Source organism: Achroia grisella, unplaced genomic scaffold, assembly GCF_030625045.1.
Source record: "Achroia grisella isolate CSIRO2021 unplaced genomic scaffold, CSIRO_AGI_Agris_v1 utg874, whole genome shotgun sequence".
Taxonomy (NCBI): domain Eukaryota; kingdom Metazoa; phylum Arthropoda; class Insecta; order Lepidoptera; family Pyralidae; genus Achroia; species Achroia grisella.
In genome coordinates, this window is record NW_026713051.1 from 6,983,750 (window position 1) to 7,001,804 (window position 18,055).

An 18,055-nucleotide genomic window follows, 5' to 3' on the forward strand; every position below is an offset into this window, starting at 1 on the left:
GATGCATGAATAATTCAAATATTCAATATCATTAACTACGTATACAATATCGTAAGCTTTCAAAGCGTTTCACATTGACAAACATGGAGACCATATACCTGTATTAAAAGTGGCTGGATGCAGCGAGCTTCATTAATTATGTTTGAAGTTATACTTCAGTGATTGCAACTGAAGCACCATGATGTTTGTTTTCAGCCCAACTAATTTTATAAATAGGAAACTAAGTGTTTATTATGCTTTCATGGCATCGCTACTCAATGTATGGTAATAAAATTCTGCACACAGGTGAAGGGCATAGATTAATTTGTTCTTTGTAACATTTATTGAGCTTAATGGGGTGTAGGGTACAATAAATTCATACAAATAATATGTTATCTAGCTATAATTTAGCACATTTAGACTTTGAACCTATTCATTAACGTTGTGACGTAGTCTAGTATCATGAGTCAGTTATGCGTGAATTAATATATAAACAGGTGTTGGGTCGGGTCATTCATCGGTCGGATCATTTCCTATAACATGAATGAACGCAATGTTGACTGGGTCATCCGTTATACTCGTGAACGCGTATTGCTTTTAGGAACTGGTGTAGTCTGATATGACTGATTGAATTTGTTGCTGTAGTAACTACGTCTTTAATAATATACTGCCTCAAATTAATTTTATTTGGTAGTATATATTCATACAAAACTTTAAAATATAAAGTTACACTTCTTTAAATATATAGAAGGCAAGTAAGTTTGTAGCTTATTCTTCTTAGCTAAATCAGCATTCCGAAAAGGTAGAAAATAGTGAACGAGAAATAGGGAATATGAAAAGAACTCGGTAACAATTTGACTGATAAAAACTAACGACCCGTTTATTTGAAGTTAAGGCTATTTTTTTAATTCATATGAACCGTAGGGCCAAATTCTGTCCACTAAAAAGGTTTTATCAAAATGGGATCACATAGTAGAACCTAGGTAGTCTAGCAACAACTATACAAGAATTATATCACCAGTCGGATATTATAACTATTACTCTATAATTTGCACTAACCATAAAAGGGTAACATCGTTAAAATTAGAAAATGGTTTGAAGGGTCTCACGTTTCCACACTAACGGAAGGAATATTTCAAAGAGGATAAACCTAAACAGCTAACAAGCAAGGATTCTTTTATAAATATCGTGACCTGAGCACTTTCAAGTGCTGAGCAGCGGGTCGAGCCAATTTCCGAGCAAATCTACGTCTCCACAAAGAATGCAAGTGACCGAATCGACGTCATATGTTGGCAAAACAAATCAGCTGCCAACGCAATACGACACGTCTGTCTTCAATACTCAAGGTGGATATTACATTCACAAATATATTAAATCAAAACTACAACCAATTTGTCAATTTATAACGTTAACGATGGCATTGTCAACTGTCGACGGGTGGAGAACGACACACATGACATGCCCATATAACGCTGAGTATATTTGAATCCAAGTGGTAGGGAATACACATTTGATTCAGGAACACAATCTTTAGGGTCTATGTCGGGGTACTAGTACACTATAAAAGATCTTTACAGATTTCAAATTTTGATTAATATATCTTGACAGACATCCAATATCACTAGTTACTGGAAGTCTGTCAAGAAATGTAAAATGTGAAAACAATTTCAGACAGAGCCAACAGTATTTCTATGCAATAGCTGAAAATGTGATTGTCGTCGGCGGCCGGACATGACATATCAACCAGTTGCTGTGTCAGTTTGATATGCAAGTTATTACATACGAGTATTAGCTGGTATTTTGCGCAGATGAAATCATTGTTGAAATATCGTTCCAAATATGAAACAGTTATTTGTGCTAGCGGTCAAAATTAGACCATAATTCAATTGAAACGTTATGGTTGAAAGTTAATTCAATTCCATTGTTAAAATCCAATGCATATATGTATGTGTGTCTATATGTGCCAAAAGCATAGCAGAGTAATGTTTATTTCAATTACTATATTTTAAGCATAAAGAAAATTAGATTATTACTTAATTTTTATAATAAGAGGTAAAAGGTTTTACATCACTTATTAAAATGTAGATAGATTTACACTGCAGATATTTGATTGTCATAGACCGTTTTAAATCAAGATGCAACGAATATATATAAAGTTTGATTCCTATCATATTCTCTTACTTTAGTTTTTCTTTCTGAGGTTGAATATATACGCAGCAAACAGAGAATGGCATATGCAATTTGATATTTTCTGATAGTGTTTTACTTTTAGGCTTCGGAAGTTCTTAATATTTAAATTACACACATGTTGAAAGGAAATGAAATGTAGTAGACATTGTTTAAAATATATCCTTATATCTCTGTTATATAAGATATATAAGGATCTCGATATAAGGAGATTGCAAAAGAAGCTGCTGACAACTGAAGTGAGTGAGACTAAGAAGTAGTTGAGAGAGATATATTCTATCTTTCATAATTTTTGTGTGCGTAATCAGCACAATTCATAGATGTATCTATATATATTGTCTTACATATACTAAATGTAATGAGCCCCCTAACAAAACCTCCATACCGTAATATAGCGTAACGCTTGATTGATGGCTCCTGGTTACTCTGTAGCCAGAACCGATTGGTCTTGGCTCATTTGGTACCTAATCCGGCAAATTAGGGGGCTATATATACAAAAGTATTTTCTGACAAATATATTTGTCAGAAAATACTTTAATTATACTCCTTTCAGACCTTATGTTACGAGCGTGCTTTACAATTTTAAAACGCGTTTATTCGGTATTCATGGGCGAAACCTACAAAATGATAGTGACTTCCTAAAATAGCTATTTATTTTTATGTAATTGGAATTACAAATAAGTTGAGAATTCACTTGATGGTAAGCAGCGGTCACCCCAGCCTATACATAAACTGGTCATAAATACTGTTACACTTAAAAATAAACAAAATATTACATTTGAATTTGGAATCAGTCAATGTTATGAACGTTTATTGTGTTTTCTCATTTTCGGTTGTCAAATATTTTTTGATATTAAAATGGAGTGGGATGATAAAGAAAACCGAATTGCATTACTCAAAGTAGGTAGGGATCTAAATACCATTTTTGAAACTATCCATTCGCATGATTAATATGTATATTTGTGTCGGTACACAAATATACATATTAATAGGGTTTTGATAGTTACAATGAAACCTCCTCCTTTTGTGACAGAAAAAGATCTGACCAAAAATGGCAATCAAATTAAAATAAAGGAAAGAAAAGTCGATAAAATCCTATCAGAAGGTAAAGGTTTTTATCTCGCGAGATGAAGATAGGTTCCTAGAACAATATCCAGTACTTATTTTAAAAGATGATTTCGGAAACGCAGCCTATATGAAATGCAGTGGTCATAACTTAGCTGATGATTTTTAACAAGTCAAATCCAAAATGAGCCTTAGCAAGACTCAGCGCTAGGTAATGAATGATCCACCAAAGCTTGGTTGGATACGAATGTTTCAGACATCATCAAAACCTGAATACTGGCCGTCATCGAGTTCCGATTTTAATCCGCTGGATTATGATTTACGTTTTCTTGTTTACGGACTACTCTAATGCTGTTGACCAAAGCTGGCCTTTATAGCTTCACCAGACGATAGGGGGCGAGTGCAGATGGCTCTCCAAATCTGTGGAAGGACGTATGGAGCGGTTGAAGGCTAAGTCCTGCCTGACGGATACAACTTTAATCTAAGTAAAAAAACTTTAGTCTAAGTTAAAATAGTTGATACTGACCCATGCAAACGACTTCAACACAAAATCATCGGGCAAAAATAAATAAGTTAATAAGAAGTCGTTCTCGCATGTCACGTAGAACATGCATGTCTGCTACAAATTGAAAATGTAATTAATCTAAAACAACAACAAGCTATGCAACGAGCAAAACCCTATTTCATCGATATTTTATTTCTACAATTTTATTCAATAGCTTATATCTCTTGAATGTGCTAATTGGCAATCTGTTTTCCTTTTAATGGTTAATTATGATTTCTGTTTGCTTTAATGTTTCATTTCTTTGCTTCAAGCTATGAAAAAGCTTCTTACGACCCATTGCATCTTGAGATGTCATATTAATTCGGTGAATTTAAGATACCCGATCCCCGTAGTTATGCCATGCATGTCTGTATATTGAATATTCTTAAGTAAATAAATCACAGTAAATACTGTAGTTTTTTTTTTATTTTTATACCATGTAGGTGGCAAACAAGTATACGGCCCATCTGATGGTAAACGGTTACCTTAGCCTATGGACGCCTGAAACACCAGGGGTGTATGCGCGTTGTCGACCCTTAAGAAACCTTAATATACCCTTCTTGAAAAACCCCATGCTGTAGTCTCTCGAGAAAACCTCGGCGGGTAGTTCATTCCACAATCTAAGAGTACGCGGAAGGAAGCTCCTCTGAAACTGCACTGTCCGTGACCACTTAGGCTCCAGCGTGTAGGGATGAATTCCCTGTCGATGGCGAACGGTGGGATGGTAAAAGGTAGCCGTAGGCATTATGTCAAACATTTCAGAAAACAGTCCGTTGTATACTCGGTAGAACACACAAAGCGATGCCACAAAGTCTCGCCTCAAGCTAAGTGGTTTGATACCGTTTGATAGATTGGGATCATCGACAATTCTCATACCACGTCTCTAAACCGAGTCAAAAGGACCGAGGTGGTATCCAGGTGCTCCTGTCCAAAGATGAGAGCAGTACTCCATGTGCAGCCGAACCTGCGACTTATACAAGAGAAGTCTCTGGTCTGCAGTGAAGTACAGCCTCGCTATATTCAGCACACCGAGCTTTTCGGACGCCAGCTTGACCTTTTCTTCAAGGTGAATACGGAACTCGACTGTGCTAGAGATGTCGACACCGAGAATCCCAATACTCTTAGAGATAGTAATGGACGTGTTCTGGAAATGCGGAGCCACAGCAAAAGGGGTGCCGTTGCTGTCTTATTCTATCTCACGCTTGTAGTAAATATGAACCTTTAGTATGTAAAATGTACTAAAAATAATGATAATTTGTACTTACTAATTTCCTCGGAATCGTCGGATAAACCAGAGGAGCGATCTTCGATTTTCTGAAAATAATAATTTCATATTAATAAAAAAAGCATTTTAAAAAGAAACTTTTCTTTTAAAAAGCACTCCCGAGTCTATAAAAAGTAAAAAGCCTTTGTAACGTTAATCTAATTGTAGTTTTTTCATGTCAGTCTATTATCTAATGTTTCTACTTTCTAGAGCCTGTAAATAAAAAGTATTAAAAACTATTTTTTATAATTTAGGAATTTGACTATATAATATAACATAAGTAAAAATCTATATACCTGTCCATACTTCATAACTATATTTTTTATCAGTACCTGAATATATAAAATAGATGTTAATTCATTCATATAGTATTGCAAAGTTCATATATTTTCAATATGTATGGGATTGTACAAAATCTCTACTCTAATGCTTTACGCGGACACGATGAAAATTTGCGGCTATCAGTACCGGCCTCGTATCGGTGAGTTAATCTTGAAAGATGAAAGATTCACAAAATGAGAAAATAAGTCAAGTTTTCTTTGATAAGTCGAATTCAAGTGGGCTATTTTCCAGAAATATTGAATAGGACACGCCAGATAGGTGGCTTTTAAGAAAATTACCTTTCGTTAATATTCTGTATTGATATTTCAGTTAAGTTACATACCTTTTATTGGGCACCGATAAGCGTGTATTAATGTCGCGACATTATTGCTTCTATTTATGGTTCCCGTAGTTAAATATGCAATGAAACAATTATGCATACAACTTTGCTGACAATAATTGTTGACCAGCCGTTATCTATTTCCAACATACATAGTATATTAATTATAGGTACAGCTGCTATTTTTACTCATATATATATATATATATATTCTATGAATGAAGGTACATAAAGGATTGTGATATCATATACCACAATAGAGTTTTTACGGTTTAGGTTCTCTCATTCGGGATCACTACGTTATCTTTCTATCCAAACTTATCGTTAACGATACTCTTTCAGAAAGCTTTGTTAGAAACAATTCTATTTACTATAAATGAATCTCTATGTTACCAACGTAAGAGATGAAATTGGAAATAACGTCCATAATAAAGTAAAACACTCTTTGCATTGCATTCAATCAAAATTTATAATAAAATATCTTTTAGGTGATAAAAGTTGACAGGAGCATTTAACTAACAACCAAATTGTTATAACCAAGCCAGAAGCTAATTAGTGATAAAAAAACGCCACCAATTGACGTTCCACTACAGGGCAGGTATCAAACCCTCTAAGCGGATATTAAACTACTACAACTTCGCTTGCCAAGCGGCTTAGTATACCTATGCTTTATTGCGAGTCTTTCTTGTTTTGCACTGGTGCAATGTTTGTGCTTTGTTTCCCTAGTCGGATCTTACAACAAGTTTTATAACAAAGTTTCTCATCTCTGAGCAGTATGAAACAAAGTCGCCCTCCGCGTCCGTCTATTTCCTAGCTTACTTTTAAACCACGCAATACTTCTATACGGATTGGATTCTACGAAGTGTGATTAAGAATTATTCTACCAATTAAAAGTTTTAAATTGCTTCTAGATATAAATGTTGGAATAAATATTATAGTATATATTAAGGATTAATCAGCGTTTTTAATTAAAAAATATATTTATGTAATCCTATTTATCTGTCACAAACAACTACTGTATATCCTACTAGAAAAGCTCTAATTAATTTGTAGCAAGATGGCCCTGCGTAAAATGTCTGTACATGACAATGTAATTGCTCATTATATTTATTTCTATATTGTGTATAGTGTGTATTAGAAATGTGGAATACTATAATAAAAAAGTAGAAAAAACGGAATCAGATTTTGAACTCGAAAATGAAACTTGAAATTTAATTATAGCAATGCATACACGATAGTGCTAATTATACTTCATTTTACATAGTTATAAATGATATACTGTCGCGTGTCGCTAACCACATATTCACATTAATATTAATGCTTAGCGAAGCGACCAGGGTTCGCATGGGTTCAATTATGCCATCGATATCTATTTTTATTAAAATGTAATATAATACTACGTTACTAACTGACAATGTACATTTCTATATGTGGATTTTTTTTTTAATTCAGTAAATATATTTTGTTTTTATAAATATAATACTTTATGCAAGCTTCTGATAATTTTCGAATATCTATTTTGTACACATATTGGTGGTATATTCTGGGTAAGTCAATAAATAAATAAAAGTATTAGTCTGATTATTATATAAAGCATACACAGCAACCCTATGTATGCTTTATATAATAATTTGATTAAGACAATAAGGGTATATCAAAAATAATCAATAGCCTCAGTTCTTACTTCCGATGTCCGCGTATTCGCTTCCTCGCAAGGTGCAAACATTTGTATTCATGAGTATGACTGGTTGTATTGGTTTGGGTGTTTTCTATATATGTTGTATGTGCATTTACAAAAAAAAATGTATTTGTTTCAGTTCTCTAGTGCATATAACAAAAGGACTGCTAAGCTTGAGACTAGATGGCGTTTTATAAATTATCCTGGTTGGTTATCATCATCAAAGTGAAAACCAGGCTTAGCGCTAACTTGAGGGAATTGGTTAATAATGGGCTATATTTGTCCCAATACTAGTAAACATCCTAGTAGGTCTAGGATGATTACTAGGATGTTTACTAGTATACCGTCCATGAATTACGACACACCTAGAAGGGGAAGGGCAGATGTCATTATATAATAAGGGGGCTTAGATTATGTGACATCGCATTTAAATTTTAGTATTAAAATACGAAAATTTTAGGTATTAAAATGTGATCGGTGATGAACTGTTAGTAACATGTCCGGTCGTAAAGGCAAAAATTTATGAGTATACAACCCTACTGAATTACTACATTTCCTATGAATAAGACATTGTGTGGGTAGAGGTGAAAGGAGAGAAGTTTTTATGGATAATAATGGAATGGTGCACTCGTCTGCGTTAAAGGTTTACCTTAGCTAATCACAAATGGATTGGAAATGAATGATTGGATGAGCTTGAAGTCAAGTTAGTCAGCCCATCGTGGCGAATTCATCAGTTTTTTATCGTGGTATGGTATCCAGAGGGGGCAGCGTGGATATCGGCCTGATAAGATATATTAGGAACCACTAGTTCTCATTATTGTCAATCTCCTTCCTCCCTGGAGGGAGACATGGGGAGGGTGGAAAGTAATCTAACCTACCTGACTTCATGCTCATTTTTCCATTTGTAAATACTAATGGATCTATAATATTATGTATTATTAGATCCTATATTGATTTCAATATCCTTTTTACTTTGTACTCTAGTATTTAATTTATAATCTGTAAATACATTTTCAGGCAGACAGCAGAAGATCATGTATCATATCAGGTGATCTTCCAGTGGGTCTCGCCTAGAAATTACCGTGATTACTTCCTGGTGCATTCACCACAATGGATGCTAAGAACCCTCACTTCATCCTCATCCAATCAGCCTCCACTTGTACCTCACTTAGAGTAAACCGTTAGCGTAGGCGGGTGCACCATTCCATAACCATTCATAAAAATTTACGAAAGACTTCTGGAACCGCGGTTCTACGACAATATTGTCAGACAGGCAGGACTTAAGTCGTAATAGCGATCCTCATTTGATTGGCACAGTGTATCGGTCGAAAAAGGAGGGAACGGTCGATGGAGGGGCGGCAGTAACAGATCAGACTGAGAGAATTTATCGATGGTAGGGGACATTGGATCGATAGAATTGTTCGGACATGGGATTTTCGGATGAATTTTGGATGCATTTGATTTAAGAAACAATAAAATACCACACAATATATATGAAAACAAAATCACATTGAACCAAAATGTTTTGCTTTAGGTACTATATTTAAATGTATTTCTTTTTTCTAAACTATCTTATTAACCCGTTAACTGTAACTGTAAGTCTTCAACCACATGAAACCGGTATCGCGATTCTATTATGAGTTATAGTTACTTTGTGGACGCATGGATCACAAAAGGAACTGTTACGGTCAATTTAAAGTTTATTTAACTGAAATAGAGGGCAAGCAGACGGTCCATTTGAACGTGGCCAACGTCACCTCACGGTCATCACGAATGTCACTTTATCAGGCGACGCACGTGGAATACCCCCATGAATAACGTTTGATCAAACTTATTGATATAAGTAAATTTCTTTATTACTTTCTTCATTATGAGGAAGAATAGTTTATTTTTAATTGATTAAAAATATTAACAGTATTGAAAACATAGGTCATTTTAAAATGTAGATAGGTACTATAGGTACGATATTTTTCCAAAATGGCCAAACTGAATATATTAAATATGCATTTTGAAAAAATGATCCAGATTAATTGCAATTACATATATGTATACCCCAATTAAAAAATATATTTATGAAACCTTACTTGTGTTAGTAAAAGAAACATATTTTCTGTAAAGATCATGGGCCTTTGTTGTGTATTGATATAAGACATCATATATAGAGCATATGAAATGGTTAGTTTCCTCTTAGCACAGTACCACTAACCGCCAGTGATAACAATGCCCTGTAACAATGAATTCTATCTATAAATATACTTATTTATATTGTAAATGCGTAAGTGTGTCTGTCCTTCTGTCTTCTTGTTTCTTTTTCACCAATGAACGACTGGAAATATCTTAATTCTTGAAGCGATTGATAGTTTACTTCAAGAAGTCTATTCTTCTTAAGCCAATTTTAAAGAATTGCAGACAAAGCAAATGTTTTAAAAATAAATGTGGTATAAAAAGAAAGTCTCCTTTTAAATTAATTCACATCCTTATAGTCCTGACTAAAATTTTCACATGCGAACAAAGTTTAGTTTAAAAACTTAAGTTTTATATTTGTTAATTACATAATATATGTAGGATTTCTTACTTTAAATTAAGGACACACAGAATACTGCTTGTAACAGCTAATTTCTCATTATATTATAAAGAAATTAACCACAATAATAACAAGATTTAATAATCTGAGGGTCACCCTACTTCGAGGGGTTCTATTGTATAGTATAGAGAGTCCAATTGAATATATTATATAATTCATTTTAAAATTAAAGACCTTGAGAATACCCAGTAAGGTGTTTGTAATACTTCTGTTCGTTGTGTAGTACCTAATACAACAGACAGATATTTTTAAAATACTCTTTGTGAATATGTATGTATATATTCTATGTGCCAGTCAAAATATTTCTGTATTGTGCAGCACCGACCTGTGGACCATCAGATAGTGAGGCAAAAGCTTCCATACCGTTTTAAACCACTGCATGACTAAAGCAGTGCTATTCAAGTAATTTAAATTTTCAATAGATATATTCTTTCAAGATGTGTAAAGAAATTTATTATTTCATCGTATATAACAATGAAAACTTTAAAAAAATACATATTTTTAATAGCCGTTTAAAAACAGTGATTAATGAATGGTTAGAAACTTTTTTTAGTTGATTTATTTTTTGTTTTTCTCATTTTTTTAATTTAAGTTTGTCAATATGATATATTCATATTTATTTAAATATAAATATCTCATTAATTATTATCAGTGGTGCAAAATAGAATTGAACATGCAGCAACATAAAAATTATATAAATAAAACAAATTCATTATTGACCCATTTACCTATTGTATAAATGTTACATATTACAGTCTTTCCCCATATATTTATGCTCAACATATAACCCGGCAGGTAAATGTTATGGTTACATAAAAAGTTTTTTATAAATAAAACTTAAAAACTTATTATGTACAAAATCTTAGTATACTTTTAGATTGTAATTAATAACATAGGTATTTTTATTATTCACTTTGGATAGAACAATAATAGATTTACTTTCTATTAGTTTAAACAAATCGAACAGAGCATTCCATTTTATATATGTAAACATAAATAGTTCAAACTTATGCGAAAATTCCCAATTAGCAACTCAGTGAAATTTAACTTTCACTTTCTGCACCAAACTTAACCTGGTCAACACATAAATATAATGTACAACAAATGTAGAATGAATACGATACACTTACGAAACGAAACACTTACGAATAAAAATTAAAATAACACAAAATGCAATGGTTAACATAAAATAAATAATATAATAACCTGTCCTCGAGGTATAGTAAACAAATTGATTAGCCATACTGTGTCATGACATTTAGCAAAAGCGGCATGTTTATATGAATATCGAAGTATAATGAATGAACGGCACATGCAAAAAGCGGTATGGATGTCTACTAAGGGTAAATGGATATATTGGTGATGTTTACCAGCGTGTCTTGGTCGCCTAGCTCCCTGTAGTAGGACTCGCTGCTTCCTCTTCGGCTGCTGACACACATCGCTCTTCGCAAGAGGCCGGACAACACAGAGCAAAACCCGCATTTTTGCATAGTTCCGTATTTACGAGCCCGCCAAATAAGTGAAGTGCTGCAAAAGTTGCAGATACCGACGCGGGGAGAGATTTATCTCATCAACCCTCAAGAAACAGAATTATAAATCGAAAAACTCTACATTTTTATGCGTTTAATCAAGTTATACCGCGAATTAGATAGTACTAGTTTCGTAACGAAACATGATGATATAGACTCAATTATTGTAGTTGGAATTTAAGGTAATGTTCGAAGTAGACCGTGATAAGAGAACGACAAACGATAACTGAGAGAACACTACGAGAAGAGTAGTCGTGCGGCCATCGGCCGAACGCCTATGAGCTACCTACCCCTAGGCGTTCGCCACTCCGACTATCGGAACGCTACGAAACGAGTCGATGTAAGTATAAAATTTACGTTTTATTTAATGACTATTTAACATAACACTATAGTTACCTATAAAAATATATAGGTGTATTTGCATTATAGTATGAGGATGATATTAACGAAGGTAATTAATTTATTACATATCTACTTTATCTATTAAATTGTATTTTTCGAATTTAAAAGTTTTCTAAATAATCAGCTCAGAGAGCTTAAAGAGAATTTAAAGTCTAAAAATTATTTAATATTAAATGTCACTAATAAAAGCACTGTAATTTATATTTATACTTATATTATAAAAAAAAAATATGTTCCATCTTATTTTAATATCTATTTATTAAAAATGTCATTACACGAATTCTACGAAATTCTAAGTTATAGCGTTTTGTTTCAGGATGTCTACCAACAGCCAATAGCAGCGCGCGACTTAAATGTTGCCAACATTATTTTACGATTACCTCAATTTGATATTTTACATCGTACTAAATGTAAAAATGTAGAATAACAAAATTTATTAAAATTATTAATAATAGAAGGTAACTACGTAAAATAAAGTTATGTATAGTGTGGGTAAAACAGTAATTGTTGATAATTTTATGCCGCGTTATTTCTTTTATTTATACTTAGTTAGTGTTTTGGAAGAAATCTTAGTACAAATTATATGCAATATTATAATGGGCAAGAGAAAAAATATTTAATATAAAATTAAGAAAATATTTAATTTAAACGATGTCATTTTATTTTTTACTTAGGCAATTTATTCATATACTGGCAATCTGTGAGAACGAGACACGATGTTTAAATACGAGATCTCTTTTCATGAGACAAATAATAATATCCTAATTTTATTGAAATTTGAATCTTACATGTGGGTTTTCAGAATACGGACAAATTCAAAGTTTAAACTTCTGATGCAAGTTTTATCCATAGAACACTTCTATTTTCATATTAATTGTTTACAATCTACATAAATATATTAATAGATTGTTGTCGTATAAACTCAGTGAATGTTACTATTATATTTTGGAATTACAAATTAATGAGTTTTATTATTTCAGTCTTATCTTATGCTTTTCTTCTATTTTTGTATTTCACGAAATGTCAATTGTAACTTATATGACACCATTAGATGATCATCTTTAAAGGTTGCGTTCCTACTTCCTACGCGACGTGCTGTAACTTGCTTGTATCAATATATTTGTCAGATATATAATGACTTAAACAAACATTTTAACTAAAATGTGACCTGATTATAGACACTTATAACCATATGATAAAGATGTAAATACATATACATAGACAGCCTAATAAAACACGTGTACCTATACCAAATAAGCCGATAGAGGGCAAACCAAAGTAAAAATATATCTTAAAGGTTGTGTTCTTTTTAGGTGTTCATGTGTTTCTTATGCTATTTATGAAAATAATAACTTTTATTTTAATAATAAAATCTAAAAATGTTATTCTATTTATGCCACCACCAAGCCGCTAGCTGCAGTCAAATTACAGAATAAGAGATAACATCCTCCTCTGAAATGGCAACGCCTGAGTGGAATCGCGGGAGTCATATGAGAACTTAATGTTGTAGTTTTTACCACTTCCATCACATGGACCTCTTGTTTTTCATTCCAATTGCTTTAAAAAGTCAGTTTCAGGGATATTCTACCATGTTATTGGATTGGTATAGGTATACTCCTTACACAGTACCTGTATCTGGTAATAATCTGGTATATAAATATATAGGTATACCCCATACACTGTACCTGTATCTGCTAATAGTTTGGTATCATGGTACATTTATTTCAGGTGGACCCGGCCCGCTTGGAAATCACTACTATAAATTCAACTTTTACTTCAATGCACTGACTGATTGAACATATTATTTTTTCTATTAATGATAGTAGAATAGTCTACTCCTCTGTTCTTACGGTTTACGCTGACAGGGTATCAATGGAGGATGATAAGATGAACATGATGTCAGGTCAGCAAATTATCAGGAATTTATTACAAGGGTTTGCAGTGGGAACCGCGCTTATGTCAACGTGACATGGTACATTGCTAGCAAATATAAATCCCCTCCCCCAATTACATATTGGTAGGAGATCTATATTTGCGCTTGATCTACTGAACTTGCTTCAGAACGTACACATTGATATACTAATTATAGAGAAGCAAAGGCCAGTTAACATAAATTATACTAATGTGTCTTTTTACTAAGGCCTAGTAATTTCCTACGCGATGACCATTATAATTATTATGTTGACGAACTCAAGTAGGTCGAGGTGCGCGCTAATATTTCTATGACTACGATTTATAATAATTGCTCTCACAATGCAAATGGTAATACAAACTCAGACATGCAATTCGCCAGCCATATGTATGTATTTACATAAAGATTAGTGTATACTGGTGTCTGCTTCTATCGAAGTATCGTATTTTCCACGATGGACTAACGTATTTAACCTCATGCATCTCTTTTACTATTCCACTGGTGCCCCGCCAGCGAATACTGGAATAGTAGTTCATTGGCATGCATTTTAGTCATTCAAGTAATCGTTTAGTGTGTAATAGGCTTTGCTTAATAAATATGATGTAACAGTTGTTTTGAATTTATTTAGGTAATTCTAGTATATCCTTCGGTATCTTATTGTAAATTTTATATCCATTCCCATAAAAGATCCATTGACCTTTTCTAAACGATACTGAGTAACAGCAAGTTTGTCTTTAAATCTAGTATTAATGTTATAAGCATAGTTGTTTCTAGGAAATAAGTGAAATTTTTTGGGTAAATATACAATATTTGAGTAGATATATATATATCTACTCAAATATTGTATATTTGCTGAAACCGTTGCTGAATATATATTCAGCAACGGTTTCTACGTATTATATGTATGTATTTACAAAAAAATATATCTATGTTATATATTAGTTGTCTAGCAAGTACCTACAGTTTGTGAATTGCTCTGCGATATTACGATAATAATTAATATAAATAGGCCTGTTACTAAAAGCTTCCACCTCCCAACATTACATAGGTACGTATATCACATTAAACGTGATCGCTATTTTGCAAATTATGAGCCAGATATCAATTGACCTTTCTTTGAAAATAGGTTAGGTCAAAGTCTGGACGTTTGGCGACCATCCAGCGTCTCGTGGACCTGCTATTTATAATTTGTCTGAGCAGAAAATGATAAAATTGAGTTACACATGAGTACTGATATGATTTTTTATATTTACCTGATTGGAATGGCAAAGAAACTGATGACACACCATCTGATAGGAAGCAGCTATCGCCTATCGTATAATATTACATAGTTTCACTGATCGATAGGGAGCGAGTGCAGATGGTACTCCAACCAGCGGAAGGACTTATGGAGCGGCGGAAACCAACCCCTACCTGCCGCATACGAGTATAGTATGAAGGCCTTTAACTAAAATATAATTTCCAATATAAATGTATCCATAGTTACTCCTAAGAACATTAGCTATCTGCGAGTAAGTCTTTGTAACTGGCTAATCACAAATGAATTTTGTATTCTAAATTTATAGTTCCTTTTATTGTACATTCTTGTTTGTTACTTCCTTCATATTCTGTTCTCAATACTATACGAATATATATTTTCTCCGTATATCAAATCTTTTTCCTTTTATCTATACATGAATAAAATAAAACTACAACAAAGGCCAATCAAAATCGGTCTAGCCGTTACAGAGATTAACAAGAACAGACAGACAGACATTTTTTTTATTTATGTGTAGTATATACGTATTTTCCCATTTGGTGAAAAGCTGTTAATTAAAAATTTCAAACAGACACGAAATTTTATTTATTTCTATGGGTGACATGACGCATATACATCAAGACAATATTTAACAATGTGGCCTAGGCGACACCACTTCAAATTACACTGATATTCCTTCCACCTGTCTTATTCAAAAACAATTCACAAACTTAAACAAAAATATTCAAAGTATTCCACTTGACAAATATATTCAGCATGTAGTTATTTTAGAATATATTATACAACTCACTCAATGCAATAAAAAACTACAATTGACTTGCACAATAATAAACTTTTTACTGCTTTCAAGAAAATAGATAACAACTAAAATGACGGTTTGACACTTTTGTGTTTTTATTTGTGCGCTTAACATATATTATATTATATAATATGTTTCAGGAAAATTCACATACCGCCATCTAGTCTCAAGCTAAACAGAGCTTGTGTTGTGGTTTAGACAACTGACATATATAAATCAAAAACATCCAGACTGGGTACAAATGTTGTACTGTGCGAGGAATCGTACCCGCCACCGTCGGATGTAAAGCGGTGTGCGAAACCGCTAGACCACCGCGGCCGTCATGTTTATTACTTCGTTGTATTTATAACTACTGACATTTCAATTATCGCTTGCACTGCGTTATCCAATAACTGATTACTATGTCAGGTTACGTTGGGTTCATATCTCTTACTGATAACTTCATTTTTGCTTACATTGTCTCTAATTAATATTATTAATTACCTATTGTATTTTTTAATGGAATTATGCACATGCCTTCGCTAACGGTATACTCTGGTGGGGCACCTGTGGAAGATGTGAACATGATCAGCCCATAGGGGCAAATTCACGTCGGTTTCCCAAGGGATCAACGTGAAGGTCTACCTGACATGGTACATCGCTAACAAATGGTACACATCATAACAATCCCTTCCCCCTACCTACTTACTAAACATTGACTTGAGTGCATAAAGCATACAAGTCAATGTTTATTTTTATGCAACTTAAATTATAGTTAACGGCCCACCTGATGGAAAGCTTAAATCCACGATTAAATAGTCCACAACTTTGAGTATTCATTTTTTATATTTTTTCACCTAAACGTCTGAGTGTTACCTACTAACTAAATTTAACCTAACGGTCCTCCACCGTGAGTATTACTAGAAACTTTTTGCCACACGGCAAAACCACATTGTGGAGGGGGGAAACGGGATTGTTAGTAATATGGACTGATGATCTTATTCTTTGTTAAGTTGACATCGACGGCGCCCACTGGAAACCATCGTGATAAAATCTTGATGAATTTGTCACTAACTGACCTGACCTCATGCTCATCCTATTATCCTCCACTGGTAGCACGCCAGCGTAAACCGTTAGCGGAGGGAGAGTGCACCATTCCATTATCATCCATAAAAAATTACATTGTCGAATTACCTGTCTGCAATGGTATTTCCATAATCATTCAAGAAATGATCTTATTTCTTTTTAAAACGCTAGCAACGTGAATTACAAAATGAGAGATACACTTTCATCATTCATTTCATTCATAAAAATTACATGTGTATGTTTATAGTGCATTCTCCACTGTTTGTAATTTTGAGTTAGTACAGAAATGTACTAGGTGTAAAGAAATGTAACAAGATTAGAGAAAAAATGGCACTGTGTGGTCGCAAATGTTTGACTGATATTAATGTAAACAAAACGATTATTATAAAAAAATATACACAAAATATAACATATACGAGTTATATAATAATAGGTTATAGTGTAGTAATAGGTTGCAACAATAAGTGTGCCAATTGTTATGCCCTAGATTCAAACTTTATATGAATTTTACCTCAATACACCAAGGTATACCGCACCGTATGATACAGTTAGTATAATTATAAGAGTAAATTCACTCACGCATGCATTTATAATTCAAAAAGTATTTTACACGAAACTGCAATTTTGCAGGCAAATTTCCTTAAGGCGCATAGAAATATAACGAAGTTTCTATATCGATCACAAATCGCGTGAGACTGGTGTTTTTATTTCATATCTATTTATATTCTACTGCAATAAAGTAATGACGCCAGTGAAATTGCAAGGTATACAAGGTAAGCATGATCTTAATATTCCGTATTATCAAGGCATCAGGCGCACCGCGGACGGCACTTGACTCTGAGTTCGTAATGCTTTTCTAGTTGAGCATGTAGACAACTATTGCTATTTATTAAAAGGTATACCATCAGTTTGTTAGCCATTAAATCGTATAAAAAATACCAAAATATTTATTTAACAAATTTTATTTCAATTTACAGTTACACAACAAAAAGAAATATACCAAATGCATAATACCAGACACACTACGTTTATATTAACAGTGTGGTTAATAGTCATATAATAGAATTGTTCTTATTCAACTAGATAACACTACTAGATTAAATAGATTCAAAAAATTTTATGCCGAGA

The 18,055-nt window shown here is 33.1% G+C and overlaps 1 protein-coding gene across 1 annotated transcript in view; it reads right to left on the bottom strand.

Annotated features, from left to right (window-relative positions):
• Positions 1–11,760, bottom strand: part of LOC131853035 (dual specificity calcium/calmodulin-dependent 3',5'-cyclic nucleotide phosphodiesterase 1C-like) — a 125,190-nt gene extending 113,430 nt beyond the window's left edge. The window contains exons 1-2 of the mRNA XM_059203828.1: positions 11,333–11,760; positions 5,041–5,089 (exon numbers count right to left, since the gene is read on the bottom strand). Of these exons, the coding sequence (XP_059059811.1) occupies positions 5,041–5,089; positions 11,333–11,452 (169 nt within the window). The 5' untranslated portion in view covers positions 11,453–11,760. The remainder of the gene's footprint in view (positions 1–5,040; positions 5,090–11,332) is intronic.
• Between the last annotated feature and the right edge of the window lie 6,295 nt (positions 11,761–18,055).